The sequence below is a fragment of the Chlorocebus sabaeus genome, chromosome X, assembly GCF_047675955.1.
Source record: "Chlorocebus sabaeus isolate Y175 chromosome X, mChlSab1.0.hap1, whole genome shotgun sequence".
NCBI classification, from domain to species: Eukaryota; Metazoa; Chordata; class Mammalia; order Primates; family Cercopithecidae; genus Chlorocebus; species Chlorocebus sabaeus.
The window spans coordinates 127,983,375-128,004,267 of record NC_132933.1 but is presented as its reverse complement, the minus strand read 5'-3'; the positions used below and the strand labels follow the sequence as shown (position 1 = coordinate 128,004,267).

Here is a 20,893-nt window from a genome sequence, read left to right as displayed (position 1 = left end):
GGCTGGTTCCATATTTTTGCAGTTGAGAATTGTGCTGCTATAAACATGTACGTCCAGGTATCTTTTTCGTATAATGACTTCTTTTTCTCTGGGTAGATACCCACTAGTGGGATTGCTGGATCAAATGGTAATTCTACTTCTAGTTCTTTAAGGAATCTCCACACTGTTTTCCATAATGGTTGCACTAGTTTACATTCCCACCGGCAGTGTAAAAGTGTTCCCTTTTCACCACATCCATACCAACATCTATTTTTTTTATTTTTTTATTTTTTGATTATGGCCATTCTTGCAGGACTAACTCACCTTTTAGAGGGTGAGTGGTTAGGAACCTTGAGCCTAGCTGTTTTCCCCCAACATCTACCAACATAGCTGGAAGAGAAGTGGGCTTTGTTAGAAGACAAGCAATCTTTGGACTATCATTTGTGTTATTTTGTGTTCCAAGTCTATTTCCACACAGAGTTACCATCTTTTTTCAGGTTTAAAAACAGGAAAGGAAGGCCAGGTGCCATGCATGACTCACGCCTGTAATTCCAACACTTTGGGAGGCAGGAGGATGGCTTGAGTCTAGGCGTTCAAGACCAGCCTGGACAACATAGCAAAACCCTGTTTCTACAAAAAATACCAAAATTAGTTGGGTATGGTGGCGCATGCCTGCAGTCCCAGCTACTCAGCTGACTGAGATGGGAGGATCACTTAAGCCAGGGAGGTCAAGGCTGCAGTGAGCTGGAATCATTCCATTGCGCTTGACAGAGCAAGACCCTGTCTTAGAAAAAAAAAAAAAAACGGGGAAGAAGACACTTGAAAAGCTTCTCCTGCCCAGAAATGCACATCTCATTAAGTTAAAATTTATATTTGCGTCTATTGTCAAGGGCATTAAAACCAATAGATTGAAGTCATGAGAATGCTGCTCATCAGGCTGTTTATTCTGTCAAGATTTTGAGAACTATCTTCTCCAGGAAAATAAAAATCTTGGGTATTCATTTAAACCAAAGGCTCGGCTATTATTTCTTCTAAAATACTCAGAAATTTTCCATTTACATTATGAAGAGATGTATTGTTGGTGTGAAAGACAGTTTCGGTTGTCTGACACTTATACAGTAAATTGTTTAAATTGCATCTGTAATATTTTAAAAACTTGTTGGGCTGGGCACAGTGGCTCACGCCTATAATCCTAGCACTGTGGGAGGCCAAGGTGGGCGGATTACTTGAGGTCAGGAGTTCAAGACAAGCCTGGCCAACAGGGTGAAACCCCATTTCTACTAAAAATACAAAAGAATTAGCCAGGCGTGGTGGCGGGCACCTGTAATCCAGCTGCTCGGGAGGCTGAGGCAGGAGAATCTCTTGAACCTGGGACACGAGGTTGCAGTGAGCCGAGATTGCACTACTGCACTCCAGCCTGGGCAACAGAGTGAGACTCCGCCTCAAAAAAAAAAAAAAAAAAAAAAACTTGTTATTATGGAAAAATGTGTATATATATGTTATAGTAGAGAATATAAAATTTTCTCTAGTTTCACATATATTAAATTATTGGGCAAGATTAAACCCTCATATATTCATCACCCACCTTTAGTATTCTGCATTGGGGGCCAATCTTATTATTCCTCTTTCCCACCTTCCTCTATTATTTTGAAGTATATCCTTCAAAATATATTTATTTTGTGTGTTAATATTTCATTTTGCATTTCCTTTTTTTTGAGACAGAGTCTTGCTGTGTCACCCAGGCTGGAGTGCAGTGGTGCAATCTCGGCTCATGATAACCTATGCCTTCCAGATTCAAGCGATTCTCCTGCCTTAGCCTCCTGGGTAGCTGGGTTCACAGGCATGTGCCACCATCCCCGGCTGAATTTGTTTTGTATTTTTAGTAGAGACGGGGTTTCGCTGTGTTGGCCAGGCTGGTCTCGAGCTCCTGACCTCAGGTGATTTTCCTGCCTTGGCCTCCCTGAGTGCTGCGATTACAGGCGTGAGCCACTGCGCCCAGCCCATTTTGCATTTCTAAAAGACAAAGATTCCCCTTTTCAGCATAACTGTATTATTATCACATCACATTAAAAAACCTCACAATTCCTTCCTTTCGTCTAATTTCCAACAAGTGTTTATATTTCCCTGATTGCACTATGAATACACTTTTTTTAAAAAGCTCCTTGTTTGGATTGGAATCCAGTCAGGGTCAACTTGGTAGTTGATCTCTATTTTTTTTTTCTTTGTTGATCCTCTCAGTTTGTTTATGAAAGAAGCTGGGCTTTTCGTCCTATAGAATTTTTCTCATTCTGGAGTTTACTGATCACATCCTGGTGGTATCTTTTAACATGTTCTTCTGTCTCCTGTATTTCCTGTAAATAGTTAGATCTAAAGATGGGATTATATTTAGGCTCAATTTATTATATTTTATATTTGCTAAAATATAAAATACACGCTTCTTCCTAGGCAATGGGGTTTACGTCTGTTTGAGATTCAATGCATTTTGCAACAAATTCATAGATGTTTCATAAGAAATATTTAGTATGCAATTTTCTCACCTAAGTGTGAATTTTTCATAGTATAACATGCATACAGAAAAGTGCACAAAACCTAATGAAAGTGCTTGATAAATTTTCACGGGGTCATCATGCACTGGTGTAGTCAGTACTGAGTTCAAGAAACAGTACATTACTACATTCCCAGAAGGCCCCTCATGTCTCCTAGAAATGATCCTCCACATACCTGGCATCTAATAACATATGAGGTGAATTTTGGGGGATATTACACAAATTGCGTCTTTGTTCTTTGTGTCTAGACTACTTTTACTGAATATTATGTTTGTGAGATTCATCCATGTGGTTGTCCTTCCTTTCTGTAAATTCTGTATAATATTTCATTGTCTGAATATACCACATTGTATGACTATCTACTGGAGGTACACCTATGAGTTGTTTCCACATTTGGGGTGTTTTGAATAGTGCTGCTTTGAGAGTTGTTGTACAGGTCCTCTGTCGAACATAAGCATGTATTTCTCTTGGGTATGTACTAAGGAGAATTGCTAGGCCATTGGGGACATGTATGTTTAATTTTAATAGATTCTACCAGTTTTCCAAAGTGGTTCTACTTGTTTACACTTCCTACTAGCAGTGTATGGGTGCTCCACATTCTTACCAACATTTGGTAGGATAGTGTTTTCCATCTTCATTTTACATGGTGGCATAGAGTTGTGGTTTTAATTTGTATTTCTTTGATGACTAATGAAGTTGAACACCTTTCCACATGCTTCTTGGCCATTGGAATATTTCCTTTCGTGAGATGCCTGTTTAAGTCTTTTTCTGTTGTCCTGTTTGCTTCTCTTTTGCTTATTGATTTGCAGGCATTTCCTATGTGTTCTAATTACGAGTCTTTTGGAAGTATATATTACAGGTTGAGTATCCCTTATCTGAAATACTTAGGACCAGAAGTGTTTGGGAATGTTTTTGGATTTTGTAATAGTTGCATATAGATAATTAGCTATCTTAGAGATGAGACCCAAGTCTAAACATGAAGTTCATTTATGTTTTATGTACAGCCTATACACGTAGCCTGAAGGCAGTTTTATACAATATTTTTAAAAATTTTGTGCGTGAAACAAAGTTTTGACTGCAACTCATCACATGAGGTCAGGCGTGGAATTTTTCACTGGTGCTATCATGTTGGCACTCAAAACGTTTCAAATTTTGGAGCATTTCAGATTTTTGGATTAGGGATGTTCAACCTATACAAACATCTTTTCCTATTTGGCATGCTTTTTAAAGAGTATAATTCACATAATTTACCATAAAATGCTAAAATCTTGAGTATATACAATCATTTAGGCACAGACACAGAACATTTTCATCATTCCAGAATGTTCCCTTGTGCCTCTTCCCAGTCAGCACCTCTGTTATAGTAGCAATCACTCATCTGAAATCTATCAGCATCAGTTAGTTTTGCCTTTTCAAGATTTTCGTATAAATGGTTTCCTACAGTATATACTCTTTTTGTGTGCATCTTTCACTTAGCATGGTATTTTTGAGATTCATGTGTCTTGTTGCATGTATCAGTATTCACTCTTTTTCATTGCTGAGTAGTATTTCATGGTAGATATAGTAGTTTATCCATTCTCTTGTTGATGGACATCTGGAGTGTTTCCATTTTGGGCTATTATGAATAAAGCTGCTATGAGCATTCTGTGGATATAGCATTCACCATTTGAAAATTATTTTTTCTTTAATCATACTAAATTTTCAGTTTGCATATTGTCTTCTAAGATGTCCTGATATATGAAAACCTGAACTCATGCAAAAGATAAATGGTTTACTTCCTCTAAGAAATTTTTACAAAAAAATTTCACTCAATAGGATTCTATTAGTTAGCTTCCTTCATAGATTAAATGATCCATATTACAAATAACTGCTTGTAAATACCAGTTACTCCCTTTACTCATTTGGAGTTTCATTTATGTGGATTTTCCCTCTTCCCCACTTGCATGAACATATATAAGGGTTTCACTGTAGTTATTTGCTGTTGCACTAATAGAGACCTTGTCTTTTGAAGGAAGGAAAGAATTTGATTAAATGTGTCAGTCTCTCTAATGACCGTATGCCTCAAGTTATGAAGAGTTTAAAAACTCCTTGGGAGTGGGGGCAGGTGAACAGGTATAATTACAATGGTTAGAAAGTGCAATGGTAGAAAAATAATTTTGTGCTAAATGTCATACTGGGGGTGTGTGTGATAAGACTATGGTGACTTAAGTAAAGACAGTACTGCTAAGCTCATCCACCCCGATGCCTATGATGTTACTTTCTATAAATACTTCTTGAAACATGAGAGTTTTGATCCTGTTGCCAAAATAATGTGAGATCCTAGAAATTTTCTAATTATAAATGACAGTATTTTAATTTCATTTCACTCCCTCTTCTGTACCCTCAACCCCAGCACAAATGAGTCGATCACTACAAGCCACATAATTGAATTAAAGCATACATCATCTCAGCCTATTCTGGGGGAAACCACGGCTGCTCTTCCTCCAGATAACTGGTTTTGCAAAGCCCAGGCAGGCTGCTCCTTCCTTCATTCTGTGCCTCACCAGAAGACTTAAGTCACTTGTCAAGAGCTAGCCTAAAAGAAATAGAAGTTACTTTTCTCAAATGGGACATAAAGTTTGTTCCTTTAAGCCAGTTCAGAGAAAGCTTTCAGTAGAAGCAATAAGGAATTTGGGATTCAGTTTTGCATTTCTTGCTCAAAGACTAATGTAAGCAGTGTAACATTAATTATACAGTGTATATGCATGTAGGGCAAGTGCAGTAATAAAGATTTTGCCTTAATGTCATTTTTGACAGAAGTGTTTAATTTTGGAGTGACAACAATTAAAAATGGAATTATATGTAGCTGCTGTTTTGCACATTTTAAAATTCAGAATCTCTACCTCTAGGTGGCAGCACCAGATACTTGTTTCTTGTTTCACTCCAGCCTTAATGAGTTTAGGGTATAAGCAGTAAAACTTCTTGTAAGTCAACTGAAACTTCGAAATAAGCTGCTGTTACCAGTTTTGTGAGAATTTGGAAAAACTAATGTATATGGTGACTAAGTCTGGGGCTTGTTTAACCCTGGATTTTCACCTTTTCAAAAAAGATTCCAGCAGCAATGATCCTTATTTTTTTAACATGACATTGTATATTTTCTTAAAATGATTTAATTTAGCCCTCTGTGGTTTGCTTGTTGAACTTATAACTGCCCTCCCAAGAAAATAACTTTTTAAATGGCATTTTGGTATTTAACTTGTACAAGGATCATTATATACCTAATATTTTAAGCTCATTACAGTCTCTTCTCCCTTTATATTTTTACATTTTAGCATTGAACTATGACCAAGAGAGTACTAAGATTGAAGCCCCTTCCCCTGAAGAAAAAAAATCAGCTTGGGAATAAATCTGAAGTAATTAGCTAAGCCAGTTGGCTTTGTTACTGCCATGGGAAGATTGAGTGATTTGTAGAAATGGATATTTAGGATAGGCATTTAGAGTAGACATTTCATAGGACCTAGTATTTTTCGCAAGTTTCAGCCAGTCGTTTGGGTGTTTCTCCATGAGTAAGTAACAAGATGGCCCACATCCACTTTTGGCTTACTGTGCAGGCAGGCTGTCCCGGGTCAGTGCTTGCAGGTTCATGCACTCAGGTGCACCAAGTGAGCCATGGCTAGTGGGGAGGAGTAGAGAGTAGCTCCTCTTGGTTCCTTTTCATAGCCTGGTCAGTTTTGTATATGTGCAAACCAGCATTGTTTTGTTCCTTTATTTTTGGACTGTGAAAGAAACTTGCCTTTTAGAAAAATCTTGCTTATTTTCTTTTTCCTTATCTTTTGATTAGTGTTGGCCTGGGAAATTGATTAATAGTCATAGGGTCAGAGAAAAAGTGAAGCTCCTTTCTCATAATTGCAAATAAATCAAAATATTATGTGAATACTTGGATTCACAACTAGAGTTTGAATTAGCGACAGTTACCCCTCACTCCAGAGACGAACTGGCCTCATTCACTGGCGTGGTCTCTCTCAATTCCTCTGACCATCCTTAGCTTTAAATGTGAGGGTATATGTATTCCCACATACTTCTCTAATTTGCTGTTTCTCTTAGGGGTTAGGTAACTTGTAAAATAGAAATGTATAGTGTCTTGGTGACAAGTGGCCCATGTTAACATAATTTATGTCACTAATGAAGAACAGCTTTTCAAATTGTTCTGAATGTGCATTCTTTGTTTTTATCATATACTACCACTTTAGGAAATACTTTAGTTCCTACAAAGAGTAGCTATTAACTTCATATGCAACATGAACATGTCTCGTACAGTTTTCTAAATGTATAATCTTGAGTGAGTATAGTCTAGATTAAATGATGTTCATTCACTGTTTTATTTTTTCATTCAAATGGCATTTATTGAGTGCTTGCTGCGCAGTAGGCAGCGTTGAACTCGGTTTGTTCTATATTATCCAATTTAAACTTCAAAAGTGTATGATCAGTGATGCTACCTCCGTTTTGCAGGTGAGAAAACTGAGACTCTGTGTCTCAGTTATCTTATTCTTTGTTTGGCCCCTTTCAACTGTGAAGAGTCAGCCTCCAGTATTTTATAATTACTAGATGTCACTTGACAGCTGACCAAATAGGGTTTAGGATTCTGTTGCTGAATTCTGAATGCATCTTGTTAGATTTATCTACCTATGTAGCTGTTGATAAATTTTAAACAATTTTTTGATATTTTTGGTATTTGTGAGCTTTTGGCTCAGTGACTGCTTTATATTACTTATTTACCTTTATACTAAAATAAGATAGTTTTTCTTAGATTTCCAAAAGTTTTTCCTTAGATTTCCAAAAGATAGAAATATTATCTCTTACATTCTTTTCTTGAAAGCATCCCTTAGCAATCCCTAAAATTCTAAGAAACAGTGTAGAATAATTATTTTTAAGTATAAATTCAGATAGTAAATTTTGGCACACATGTTTTGACCAAGGGTAAATTAAATAGGCTGGCCTAAAAATGTTTCTTTTCTCTAATTAGTTTGTGGAAACAAAATAGCATAAACATGCATCGATTGATTTCTTATGTTGTTTTGAATGAAATATGGAAGGTATATTTGGTTTCAGGATTCTTGGGGACATTTTGGCCTATAGAATCTGTAGACCCATTTTTTTTGCACATATTTTAAATTTCTGAATTTCGAACATCAAGAAAACCATGTTGCATTTTGTCTCGGATACTGCTACTGAATTTTAACCACTGAATTAGATTGCAACCTACATGCTGTTAACTACTGAGCCAAGATGAAATCGACTACTGCATTGAAATCAGGGTTAGCTGTGTCTGCACTTGAAGGAGTTGTAATGGCAGTGAACCTGTTTTCTCTAATGGAATTTTTATTCTCTGATTTTATTCTCAGTTTTAATTGTGACAATTTGATTTTAAGAGAGTTTCTTAGTACACATTTATTTGAGGTTTTCATTGTAACTTTAAGAGAATAATAAAAACATCCTATCAAAGTAGTTGCTTCCAAACCCATGTGTTCAGTGGCATATTTCTGTCTTGCGTTGTTGCAGTTACTTGTTTTATTTATAAAGTAATCTCTTGTAAAAAGGGAAGTCATTTGTCCATGTGCTCTTGAGATCAAATGGTTGTGTGTATGTGCATGAATTTAAAATCATTTTTTGTGAGAGTTTTCTTCTTTGGGATATTTTTGGAATACTTTTCTGAATTTGTTTTTTTCTTTTATATTAATAGGACTTGACCCCACCCAATTTAGAGTTCATCATTATCATAAAGATGAAGAGAATGATGCTCTACTTGGTGGCCCAGCACAGCTCACTGATGAAGAGAAATACAGGGACTGTGAAAGATTCAAATGTCCATGCCCTACATGTGGAACTGAGAATATTTATGATAATGTCTTTGATGGTTCGGTTAGTTGTTTCTGTCTTTCATTTTGTGAGAGAACTTGTATAAAGGCCTTACCCCTTTCCCCCACTATGGAATATATAAAAAGGGTGAAATAAATACACACATGTTGCTTTCATGTGTTTAAAGAATTTTAGCATCATGTAAAATCTACCTTCACAGCTTGCTTTTATTTCTGTTTGAAAACTCTTACTTGAATGTGCTTGAATATTATTTTGGCTTCCTAGAGTGCTTGACCTTGGTTTTTAAGTGGAATCCCTTTAAAATTGTAAATCATCTTAAAGTATTTTTTATTATAATTTCTTAATTAGTAACCTGTATTGTCCCACTGTCAACCCCCATCTATTAAGACTTAGACCAATATTTTTCTTTATCTTAAATCAAGTTAATGGGAACTAAGTGTTTTGGGAAAGTTTGTGTTTGTCTTTACACATCCCACTTACCTCCATTTTGTAAAGGTACTCTTATCTTTTCTGCTGTCTTTGCATATTAGACATTTAAAAAGTCACAGGGAGACATTCCTTTCAAGAAGTACTGCCAAAAAATGTATTATTGACCTTGGATCAGATCTTGAAACTTGGCCAATTTACTTGATTTCCACTGCAGTGTTATGCATATACTAGCCATTGGCAAAGGAATAGGCAGCACAACTGTGTAAAACCTTGAAACTGAAAGAAAAGACACCCTTTATCTAAATTAAAAGTAATTATTTTAAGTTAATTTGGACAAACAGCAGATGTTTTGCATTTTTTTGAATCAAAACAAAGCAGTCTTTGGAAGCAAGTGCAAGGAAGAGGCAGACACAGATCAGCAATACTTGCTAAATCCTTGAGTTTTGCTTCATTACAGCTGTAAATAAGATAGTTAATTGCATGGAGGCTTGACGACTTGCAGATGGGCTAACTGTGGAAGAGCCGATGTCAAGCTCTGAAATCTCTTCCACCTGGAATTGCTTAGCGTGGCGGGTAGGGTTATGTACCAGATTGGAGCAGGAAACCAAGATGTTTAAGTATCAGAAAGGAAAACAAATGCTTCAGAAATCCCAACAGTTTTGCTATATGTTACATTTGCCTTGTCTTTGTTTAAAACAAAACACAACAAAACAAAATGTTTTCTCCGAACTAATATTTATTTATTTTAGATTTTTACTTCTCCTGCCTCCCTCCCCCAATGCACTTCATTTTTTGGAAAAATTGCCAAAATTTTAGATTTGCTAAGCAGACAATAAGTGATACTGTTTTTGTGGTACTACACTTTTAACTTTTAAACTTTATTTTTGAGAAATTAAGTTGACAAGATGAAAACAGACTAATGTGATAAAGGCTCTTGTTTTTCTTCAAGTTTGTAATGAATATATACAAATTTAAAGTTTTTAATCAGTATCTCTAAGAAGGAGGTTTATTTCCAGTAACATAACTTCACTGGTATTTACAGAGGAAAAATTATTTTATCCATAGAGTCCCTCGTGTAGGAAATGTAAGATAGTGATTTCAGCGTTTTCCCTTTGACTTTGCACTCCATTATGATGATGGCAAGGAATGGAAGGTATGTGTGACTAAAGTGGTCTTTGGGAGGAAAATAATTGAGAAGATAGGGTTAAAAACTCACCAGTGAAACGTATTAAGAATATTCAACACTAGGACAGCACCTAAGTTTTTAAGCACAAAAACCCTTTTATAGCCTCACAGTAACTTTTTGTATACTTGTCCTGACTTATGTAGGGAACCGATATGGAGCCCAGCTTGTATCGTTGCAGTAACATCGATTGTAAGGCTTCACCTCTGACCTTTACAGTACAACTGAGCAACAAATTGATCATGGACATTAGACGTTTCATTAAAAAGTACTACGATGTAAGTATCCATAATGACATTCTTACATGCACAACTTATTGAGGTTTGGTACTTGTTTTTTGGTTTTCATGAAACTGTAAAATTTTGAAAAGACTTTTGGGAAAAATTCCTAGTGAAATGCTATTAATACTAATATGATAAAGTATGTAATTTTGGCATATTAGCCTGACAAATTGTTTGATAATTTCTTTCAGGCATTACATCTCTTTCATTTATGAGCAATATTTTAAATAATGAAATTTTTTACTTTAAAAAAAAAAACGGAATGTAATTAAGAAATGTTTTAGTTTATTGTTACCTTAATAAGACTAATTAAATGATTGCTCAGATCTTTGGATAAAGGAAGAAAAAAAATCACTATTGGCTATTGTCAGCAAGTAGAGCCAGTAGATTATGTGTGGTGATCTTAGTAGACTGCCCACACAAAACTAATACTTTGTGTTTATGTAGCACCCTGAACCACTCCATACCCTAGTTTTCTGAGGAAATCAAATCTCTTTTTAAATTTAAATGCAGTTTGTCTGGCATTCAAAAGAGAATGTCTAATTTTTTATAAATTTATAGTATAAATGCCAGAATAGAACAATGAGTGATTTGTCTTCATTGGAAAGAAGGCTTTTATTCAGAGTTTTTGTTTTTAACACGTTTCACATGAATTAGTTTTTTTCTCTTCAAAAATTAAAAACTTCACATTTCCCACTTGATTTTTCTTAGTGTTTCAGTATGTCATTTGTCATCTAAACAAATTTTCTGTTAACTTGAAAGTTCACTGTAACTTCTTTTTAAAAGCTATATTGGCAACACATTTCCAAAAAAAAAACATACATTAGTTAAGACCTATGACTTTTCTAAAGATCGTTCTGTACTTTCTCCTCATGTATTGGTTAACATGTAACAGCATTTTCTTCTTTAAAATAGAACTCATTGTGTGAAAAGCAACTATTAGATCATTAAGATGAAGAGTAAAAACGTAGAGTTCCAGTATTATGATTTTGGTGTTGAGTATATTTATCAGAAAAGCAAGTCAGTTTGCCTAAACATTATTAAAAAATAATAATTATGACTACATTTTGGGAAAATCTGAAACATTTTAGTGAATAATCCTGTGCTGCCCTTACTGAACAGTGGATGGGAATAAAAGTTGTCTGTGGGGTCACATTCCTCAGTAGATGAAATGTGCAGCACATGAAAATTTAGGCCAAATCAAAACTATTCAGCTCCTCATTTACAGGCCTCAGTGAACAGAGTATGATCCTTGCTTGACTCTTGGGAAGAATTCTGAGTTTTCTCTCTGTGTTTAGTCTATCAAGATCTTCACCACGGAAATGTTAATACTAGAAGAAACTCATCTATTTCCTTCTTTAAGAAGCAATAGTCTGTTTTGACTAAGTTGCAGATACTCTGAAAAATGATCTTCTGTATAGCTAGAAATATGCCCTGACTGAAAGATTGATTTCTAACCTAATTTGTGTGTATGTTGTGGTGGTGGTTATATAAGTATTTTTCAAGCTAAATAACCTACTTTTAGGGATCCAGATATTTAACACAAGGTTTCTAGAGCATTTGCTTTAATTGTCTTTTTGCCAGCCATCTCACTAACATCAAGTAACAGGTTTTTGTAGTTAACTGCCCACTTCATTGACATTTCTAAGGGATTTCCGATGAAAATAGCCATATGTCACTCCTGGGGTTAAAAATTGATATGACTATCCTCAAAATTAGGAACTTATTTCTCTACTTTCTGATCTGAATTATATGTGATTGATTGGCAGAGAAAGAAATCCATTATTCGTTCTTATGGCCCCATGCTAAACAAATATTTCAAATATTTTCCAAATCAGAGCTTTTGTACAAAAAGCCCCTACACCTTTAGATTCTACTTCATTGGTAGACCATCTTGTTTCCTCCTAGAGGGACATAGCATTGAGTTTCTTTTGTTATTGTGCCTCGAGTGATACTGATTACAGTTATTAGTTCAGTGTGATTTATCATGGTGATGGTAATCCAATTGGAGACTAATATACCAAGTGTACTGAGGTAAAGATATTGATAGTAAGTATTGAGGTTAAGTGACTGTCTCTGAAGCTAATTACCAAAATGGTTTTCTCCTATTTAGCAACTTAAAAAATACTACCCACTGGACATTAAAGTTGTTTGTGAAATGAAGGCAAGAGTCTCAATATTATTTTAATTTTAGTCTTAGAAGCACTGCAGGGGAAGTCAACCTGCGCTGAGAAAGGAAGGTATCTTCATGAGGAAGGGACTCCAGGAAGATGAATGGAATATGGTACTTGACCAAACACTATAACCTGCCAAGAAACATAGTTCTAGATGACTAAGAAATTAGATTGTCAAGAAAAAAGGTACAAAAGTTTGTGGTAACAAAGTATACTTCTAAATTACTTTAATTTTGGAAAAGTACATCACATGTTCTGGTACCTTCTGTCATGAATTAAGAGGACTGACTGAGTAAATGTGATATAACAAATATTTGTTTATCTGAGAAGCAATCTGTATCACATTATAATATTTTAATAAATGTTGGCTCCTTTATGGGAAAGGAGAGGCTTTTTGCTCCTCATCTATAGCAATGATTGTATCCCCTGAATTCTAATTTCCTATAACATTTAAACTTTGATATACGTAGAAATACAAAAAGCACTGAGCCAGGATATTTTAAGTAATATATTAATTTCTTTAGGAAGAACACAACTCTGCTTTGTCTTGAGAGTTGATGAAGTGTTGAAAGACTTTGAGGTAGCACAGAAAGCCTTAATTCAAAGCTGATTTCATGCCCTGGTCCTTGTTGGTTCCTTTGTATAAAGTTGAAATTGAACTGGTATTTTTTGAAAATCATAAAAAAGCAGCTTAAAGACTATAACTCTAAGCTTTTAGGGATGTTTTTGAAAGACTCCGTTTTACAGTGAAAAATTGATATGTGTTCCCCCTCCCCTTAAATTCTGCTCCAGAAGAGCAAATAGACATACACACACAAAAGGGAGAGAAACACTAGCTAATCTAAATTGGGAAATGAAGAGGGCTTTTTTTAAGCATGAAAATTTCATCATCTTGTCAGCTGGCAGAATGCCTGCTGTGTGGATTCACAAAGGCTAAGAATTACACTTTCATGAAATTTTCCTCACTAACTGCCCTGGTTAATTTGAAAGATAACCCACTGTTCTAATTCATTCCTCAATTGGGCGGTGCAGGTTTTATCTTTGATCTGACAAAGCATTTGTGTTAATCGTTTTGGCCCTCCACTAGACACTCTTGGGATTGTGCTTTTACAATAAATGTGTCTGTGATAGCTCTTTAGTCTATTATACTTACAATAGATCCATAGAACTGGTAATTAATTCTCCACTGCTTTGGAAATGGGAAGAATAGGTGTAGCTCTGTCAAGTGCTGCTGGGAAGTTTGTTTAGCTGGTTCATTTTTGAAGTGTTCCCCTCAGCCATCCAAGAAGCAGCCACAGAAGAGAGTCTGAGATTGAGATTCTGGCCTATCCTGATGACTTGCTGATAAATAGGAAATGCGACCCCTCTTGGTACCTGGGAGGAGGGTATTGGGTCATTTACATTCATCTCAAGTACTGTTCTTTTTAAAGTATATTAAACCCCCATTTTAATACTTAAAGAGCCATTTGCCTCTAAAGGTGGAGGCTCTAGAAAATGCAATAGTGATAGTCAACTCAAATATGTTCCTAAATTTTCATTGATGGCTTATGCAGGTTTTAGAGTATTCCGATGGGGCGAAGTGTGTTCCCCACCAGCCTTCTAGTGTTTCTAGCCACTTGTACATTATATGAGTACTTTACTATGATTTTTAAACATTGAGATATTGCTGGCCCTAGATGGGGCTGGCCCTTCATCTCAAAGAACACATGAACAGCTTGTTGGTACCATGCGTATGGTAACCTCTGATCGTTGGTAGGGCCAGAAATTGGTGGTCTCACTCCACAGAAAGTTTTTGTAGGCTTTATAATCTCAGAATTCTCCTGAATTAAGCTTTTTGAGGACAGGGGCTGTGCTTTCTTTCTGTTTTATGTGTGATCTCTGCCACAGCCCTTGCTCTCAGAAGTATGTATATATCTTGATGTTTAGTAGCCAAAGGAACTGACAAGTAAAGGTTATATTTCGCTGTTTTTTCCTTAAAATTTTTTACATTGCTGTCAGATTGACGTAAGATTTATTAGTGGCATACAGGATTCTTGGGTTAACACAAAATTCTACAATATTTTAAGGTCATGAAAGCCATGACAAATAAAGTTCTTTGTTACTTTTCTGTTTTTTATGGCACTGACAACTCTGCATTTCAATATATACCTGTCCCCAACTCAATAGGCTTAATTTGTTTTTTCTCCAAACCAAATACCAGGCAAAGAGACATTAACCAGAAATATCATCATGATGCACAATAGCACCCAGCCTAAATGTACTTTCATTGTCCTGATAGAAGAATCTATCTCTATATAACGTGGCAAAGAAAGTGGATGCCTAGCTTTGTTACTCTCTTTCTGTTCTCTCCTTGTATTTTTCTCTTTTATTTCTTAGTGTATTGTGTCATAAGCCACATTTTTAAATCTCTTTTGAACCCACATTTATGAGGAATTTAAAAAATAATGTGCAGTGTATGTTGCCTTATGATGCGAAAACTTCCTTATGCATACATGTTTAAGCACCTAGGGAAGAAGAGAGCATTTGACCAATGATGCTGAGCCTTACCATGGTGGCTGTGAGTTCTTTTGGAAGAGGCCACACACCAGGAAGTAGAGTGGGATGTTTCGTAGTGTATGAAGAGTCCATATTGCCAGGCGTGGTGGCTCACGCCTGTAATCCAAGCACTTTGGGAGGCTGAGGCGGGAGGATCACGAGGTCAGGAGATTGAGACCATCCTGGCTAACACAGTGAAACCCCATCTCTACTTTAAAAAAAAAAAAACTAGCCAGGCATGGTGGCGGGCACCTGTAGTCCTAGCTACTCGGGAGGCTGAGGCAGGAGAATGGCGTGAACCTGGGAGGCGAAGCTTGTAGTGAGCCGAGATGGCGCCACTGCACTCCAGCCTGGGCGACAGAACGAGACTCCGTATCAAAAAAAAAAAAAAAAAAAAAAAGTCCATATTAAGCTTGTTTTTCATCTTTGTAAGTTCAAAAAAAAAAAAAAACTTTTAAATGTTAAAGTGGATATGCATTCCTAGAGGACAAAATTAATAACAACCCCCAAGCATAATGTTGTTAAGCCGGGGATTGAATTAGAGCTGCCTTTTATCAAAAGTGCAATGAGGGCAGGGTAAAATATTGGTTAAAATATTCACTCCACAAAAATACACACCCATTTAGCATCACAAGTAAGCACCATTCATGGCTCCCAACAGTACTTGAAAAAGGGTAATTTTGTTAGGAATGCACAAAACTAAATAAATAAATCTGATAAATTAGAGATGAAGCAGCCTCCCACTCTATCCCTCTTGCCCACACCCATGTAAATCACTAACAAGGCTTCTCATTTGCTTTGTCTTTCACTTTTCAACAGAGCTATCTTGTGCAGGTGGACCTGTGAGTTTTAGAGCCATGCAATGGTATTCAGTAACTCTACTGTAGTTTCATTGCAAATATGCAGTGTTCAATAACCCTCAAAATTTCTCATTTCTTACCTGTGGTGATGTGGTTTGATAGTTTTTAGGTTATAGGTTGCAATATGCAGTAGAATCGTAGGTATATTACTTCAAAAAGTTTAAACTCTAAGCACTTTTGGAATTATTGTTTATTTCCTTGCTTCTGCATTTATATTTAGAACATTTGAAATGAATAAATTTGGTTTCTTTTTTGTAGACTCTAACAGCATAATTATAAGTGGTACAAAAGGCATACAAAGAAGCAATAGATATCCATCCCACCCATTCAACATCACAGGCAGCCCAATCCATGCTGCCCAGCGGTGCTTGAAGAAGGGTAATTTTTTTAGGAATCTGTAGAACTCATCCTAAATCTTATTAAAACCAAACGAAAAGAACATATTGAAAATTAGTATTTGTTTTTGCTTCATACTATTTGATTGGGAAACCAAACACAAATAAATGCCAGGGATACCAAACTGCATTTTTAAAATGTGATATTCTTTATTTTTATTCCTTTTTTCTTTTTTACAGATAGAGTGTTATTCTGTCACCCAGGGTGGTGTGCAGTGGTACGATCATGGCTCACTGCAGCCTTGAACTCCAACAGTCCTCCTGCCTCAGCCTCCCAAGTAGCCAGGACTACAGGCACATACTACCATACCCAGCTAATTTTTTTTTTTTGGGACAGGGTCTTGTTCTGTTGCCCAGGCTGGAGTGCAGTGGCGCAATCTTGGCTCACTGCAAGCTCTGCCTCTGGGTTCATGCCATTCTCCTCCCTCAGCCTCCCAAGTAACTAGGACTACAGGCACCCGCCACCACACCCGGCTAATTTTTTGTATTTTTAGTAGAGGCGGGGTTTCACAGTGTTAGCCAGGATGGTCTCGATCTCCTGACCTCGTGATCCGCCTACCTCAGCCTCCCAAAGTGCTGGGATTACAGGTGTGAGCCACCACGCCTGGCCAGCTGATTTTTTATTTTAAGTTTTGTATAGACAGGGTCTCACTATGTTTCCCAGACTGGTCTTGAACTCCTGGCCTCCAGCAATCCTCCCTCCTTGGCCTCCCAAAGTGTTGAGATTACAGGCGTGAGCCACCATGCCCGGCCTTAAATGTGGCATTCTAACACCAGTGTCCATTCATGGAGGATTGGTATGTTTTTATTTGGAATGGCTAATTTTTGTTGTTGTTGTTATTGTCAAGCAAGCTCATTTTTTTGAGTCAGGTATAACATTTTGCTGCTATGCCGTGGCATGTTCTCACAGAAAAATTAAGAACAAGGGACTGGTGACTGGAATAGAATCTCATTGTAAGTAATTTATCATTGTGCAAATCTAAGTAACAATCAAATCCAGTTCCCTAAAACATGCCAGCTATGTATTCTATACAAGCAGCTTATCATGGTGTATAGTGTTGTTGTAAAGGAGTTCTAATAAGCAAATAAGTTCAGATGCAGCCATTTATACCACTTGACTTTTATCCTTTGTAGAATAATTAACATTTATGAGAAGACCGCTTTATCTTTTATTTCATTTAATCATGACCTTATGGCATGAACCCGGTTTGGGGAGGCTCAGATCTAGAGCATGATTTTGGGGGACTAACATGGAACCATCACCAAATTCTGAGGTGCTGAGACTGCAGAGAATATTGTTGCCGATTGAGGACTAACCCCAGAGCCACTGACGAGATCTGAGCTTGGTTCGTAGTCTCTCCCTTACCTGTATCATTCCCTACATATGGATATCCACCCTCCTAAGTCTTTTGTCGGGGATGAAGGCAGTTATAGCCGTAGCCCTTTCCATTGCTTTCCCTGCATTCTGAAAACTTAGCACTCCATTTTATCAGTGATCAGACTAGCCACTGCTAGTCTCTTACCAGATCTGTAACTTGGGCTAGGTACTGAACTTCTCTAAGCCACAGTTTCCTAGCCTATGAAATGATCATGGTAAATAATAGTACCCACCCCGTAAGATCATAATGAGGACTACATGGGATAATGCACTTAAGGTGCTGAGAAAGTGCCTAGAGAGAACTCATTATTAATTATCACTGTTCCAATCTGAGACATGATGAATGAACATGGCTCAGCTGTGTTCCTTTTGTGTGCTCAGAAACACCAGAGATTCAGACCTGGGCCGGGGCCTTGGTGCCCAGGTCTTTCCAAGGTCTCTCCAAGGTATCCATCTAGAAGCTCCCTCTCCCATCTATTTAGGATACCAAACTGCTGTGTTTCCTCTTGGCCCTCCCTTCAGTTTGCCAATAAGGTAGTTTCCTTTTCAGTGTTGGTGAATAGAGTCTTAAAGTCAGCGTTGGGAAATGGATACTAGGCTATAACTCCTTCAAGGCAATAGCACAGAATACTGCAGAATACTACATCTTAGAATATTACAGTAGCACAGAATACTACAGCACCCAGGATTGTGCCTAACCTGATAGGTGCTCGGTAAATTTTATTGAATGAGTTCATGATGTTCTGAGAGGTTGGTGCTATCAGGTGACTCTCCCAGGTCACACATAGTAGCATCAAGACTGTGACCATACTTGGAGATCTTAGTCCAGTATCCTGCCCATAATAACTTGGAAGACAGCCAGTTATGGATACCAAGTTGCTTAGCATCTTCTCTGCAGTCACTCTTAGAGTAGGATGGATCAAGAGCCTTCGCCATTCGCATTACAAGCTAGGCCAGGTCACAAGGCTGACTGGGGTATGAGTCCAGAAGGCTGATGATAGCCATCCAGCAATGGACTAGTACAGCCATTGAAAAGAAGCACATGTGTTGAACCTGGGGTTTCGGCAACTTCTGTTACCGTTTGCGTCCTCTGATGGGAAAATTGGAAGCTTTTTGAAATGCTGAGGAAATGCCATAGGAGTTGTCAGATACCTGAAAGCAAATGGGTAAAAACAGAAAACTACTTGTGCCAAAACGGTAGAATTCCTTTCTTCAGTTTGATTTCTCGAACCTTGTGTATTTAGGAAAAACTCAACTTCAGGTCTAACTCCAGTCATCTGGAGCTACTATCTTGTAGTAGAATAAGAAATTGAACCAGAACAGATTTCATTTAACCTTTCAAAAGTGAGATTTTCACACAGTTGACCTTGACTTCAAGGAACAAAACGGAACTACTATCAGTTCTCTGCTGCATGCGTCAACAAGAGATGGGAGGAGAGTGCCCCCAGGCGATGGCTGTTTTTCATATTTGGTTTGCCCAGAGAGTGTACATTTTGGTTCACACATGCAAATCAGCCCTTTGTAGATAGTTGCAGATAGGAATTTCCAGATGATCCTGTCTAGCTTAGTCTTGTCTTAATGGAATAACCATATTTCTGTTTAGGAGGAGGTTAATTCAGCTGCCTTTCCAACGTGCCATGGAAAAATTGTCTAAGCCTGGATTCCAAGAAATACTACTACTGATGAGAATTAGAGCACTGGTGTTTTCCAAATGATGGGTGTTGGTTTGTTTTGAGCTTGGCATAAATCACGTGTTGACCTTAGCTTGCTTTTTTTTTTTCTCTTTGAGACAGAGTTTCGCTGTTGTTGCCCAGACTGGAGTGCAATGGCATGATCTCGGCTCACTGCAACCTCTGCCTCCCAGGTTCAAGCGATTCTCCTGCCTCAGCCTCCTGAGTAGCTGGGATTACAGGCACGTGCCACCACCCCTGGCTAATTTTGTATTTTTAGTAGAGAAGGGGTTTCTCCATGTTGGTCAGGCTGATCTCGAACTCCCGACCTCAGGTGATCCGCCTGCCTTGACCTCCCAAAGTGCTGGGATATTATAGGCACGAGCCACCGTGCCCAGCTGACCTTAGCTTGCTTTTGAAAACCAATGTATAACTTTTTGTCTTGGTTCAAAACTCATCTGACTCTTGACACTTCTTCCAAGTTTTTGTTTTCGTTTTTACTGTGCTATAGTATAACTTTCAGGGTGGGTAGTTTTGTGAGGTCTGCAGAGACCAGCTTGGTCGGGGAGACCCTAACCCAGCGGCGCTAGACGAATTAAAGACACACACGCAGAAATATAGGGGCGTGAAGTGGGAAATCAGGGGTCTCACAGCCTTCAGAGCTGAGAGCCCCGAACAGAGATTTAGTCACATATTTATTAACAGCAAACCAGTCATTAGCATTGTTTCTATAGAAATTAAATTAACTAAATGTATCCCTTATGGGAAATGAAGGGATGGGCCGAATTAAATGAATAGGTTGGGCTAATTAACTGCAACAGGAACATGCCCTTAAGGCATAAATCGCTCAAGCTTTTGTTTGTGGCTTAAGAATGCCTTTAATGCCAGGTGTTCCTTGCCCTCATTCCCGTAAACCCACAACCTTCCAGCTCGGACGTTAAGGCCATTATGGACATGTCGTAGTGCTGCAGAGATTTTGTTCATGGCCGGTTTTGGGGCCAGTTTATGGCCAGATTTTGAGGGGGCTTGCTCCCAACAAGGTCCATCACCCAGCTTGTTTACTGGAAGATCTTTGGCCTCATTCAGACCATTCAAGTGCTCATAGTTTCTTGGCTGTTGGAGGAGCTCTTGATGCTTCTGGGAACCTAGATGATTTGCCAGTCCAGCTCTCAGGAGCCCAGCCTAGCAGGGCTTCAGTGTCCATCCACCATCAAAGAATGTTCAAGAATCTTGGCATGAAGTGGCAAGAAAAAAAGAAAACTGTCCAGGATTTACATCTATATGTGTACTAAGGATTTATAAATTATGTGGGTAAAGTTATGGCTAATCTTTTGAGGATGATTTCTCTCAACTACAGCTTTCCCTCAAGAGCCACTTCTTCCAGAAATAGATCAGCAAAGAAAGATCAAAGGAAAGCCCGGATTCAAGAGAGACCTCTTTAAAATTTTCCAGCAAAATAGATTCTCTTACTGATGAATGTATGTAAGTGGTATAGCACAGTGGTTCTCAAACCTTTTGGTTTGTGGGACCCCTGTATACTCTTAAAGTACTGAGGAAAATGAAGAGTTTTACTTTATGTGGATATTTTTTTGTCACTACACCACATC

At 37.6% G+C, this 20,893-nt stretch overlaps 1 protein-coding gene across 1 annotated transcript in view; it reads left to right on the top strand.

The window, feature by feature from the left end:
* The window catches only part of POLA1 (DNA polymerase alpha 1, catalytic subunit), a 305,080-nt gene that overhangs the window by 139,045 nt on the left and 145,142 nt on the right, over positions 1-20,893 (top strand). Inside the window, 2 exon segments of the mRNA XM_073013830.1 lie at positions 8,245-8,423; positions 10,140-10,271. Of these exon segments, the coding sequence (XP_072869931.1) occupies positions 8,245-8,423; positions 10,140-10,271 (311 nt within the window).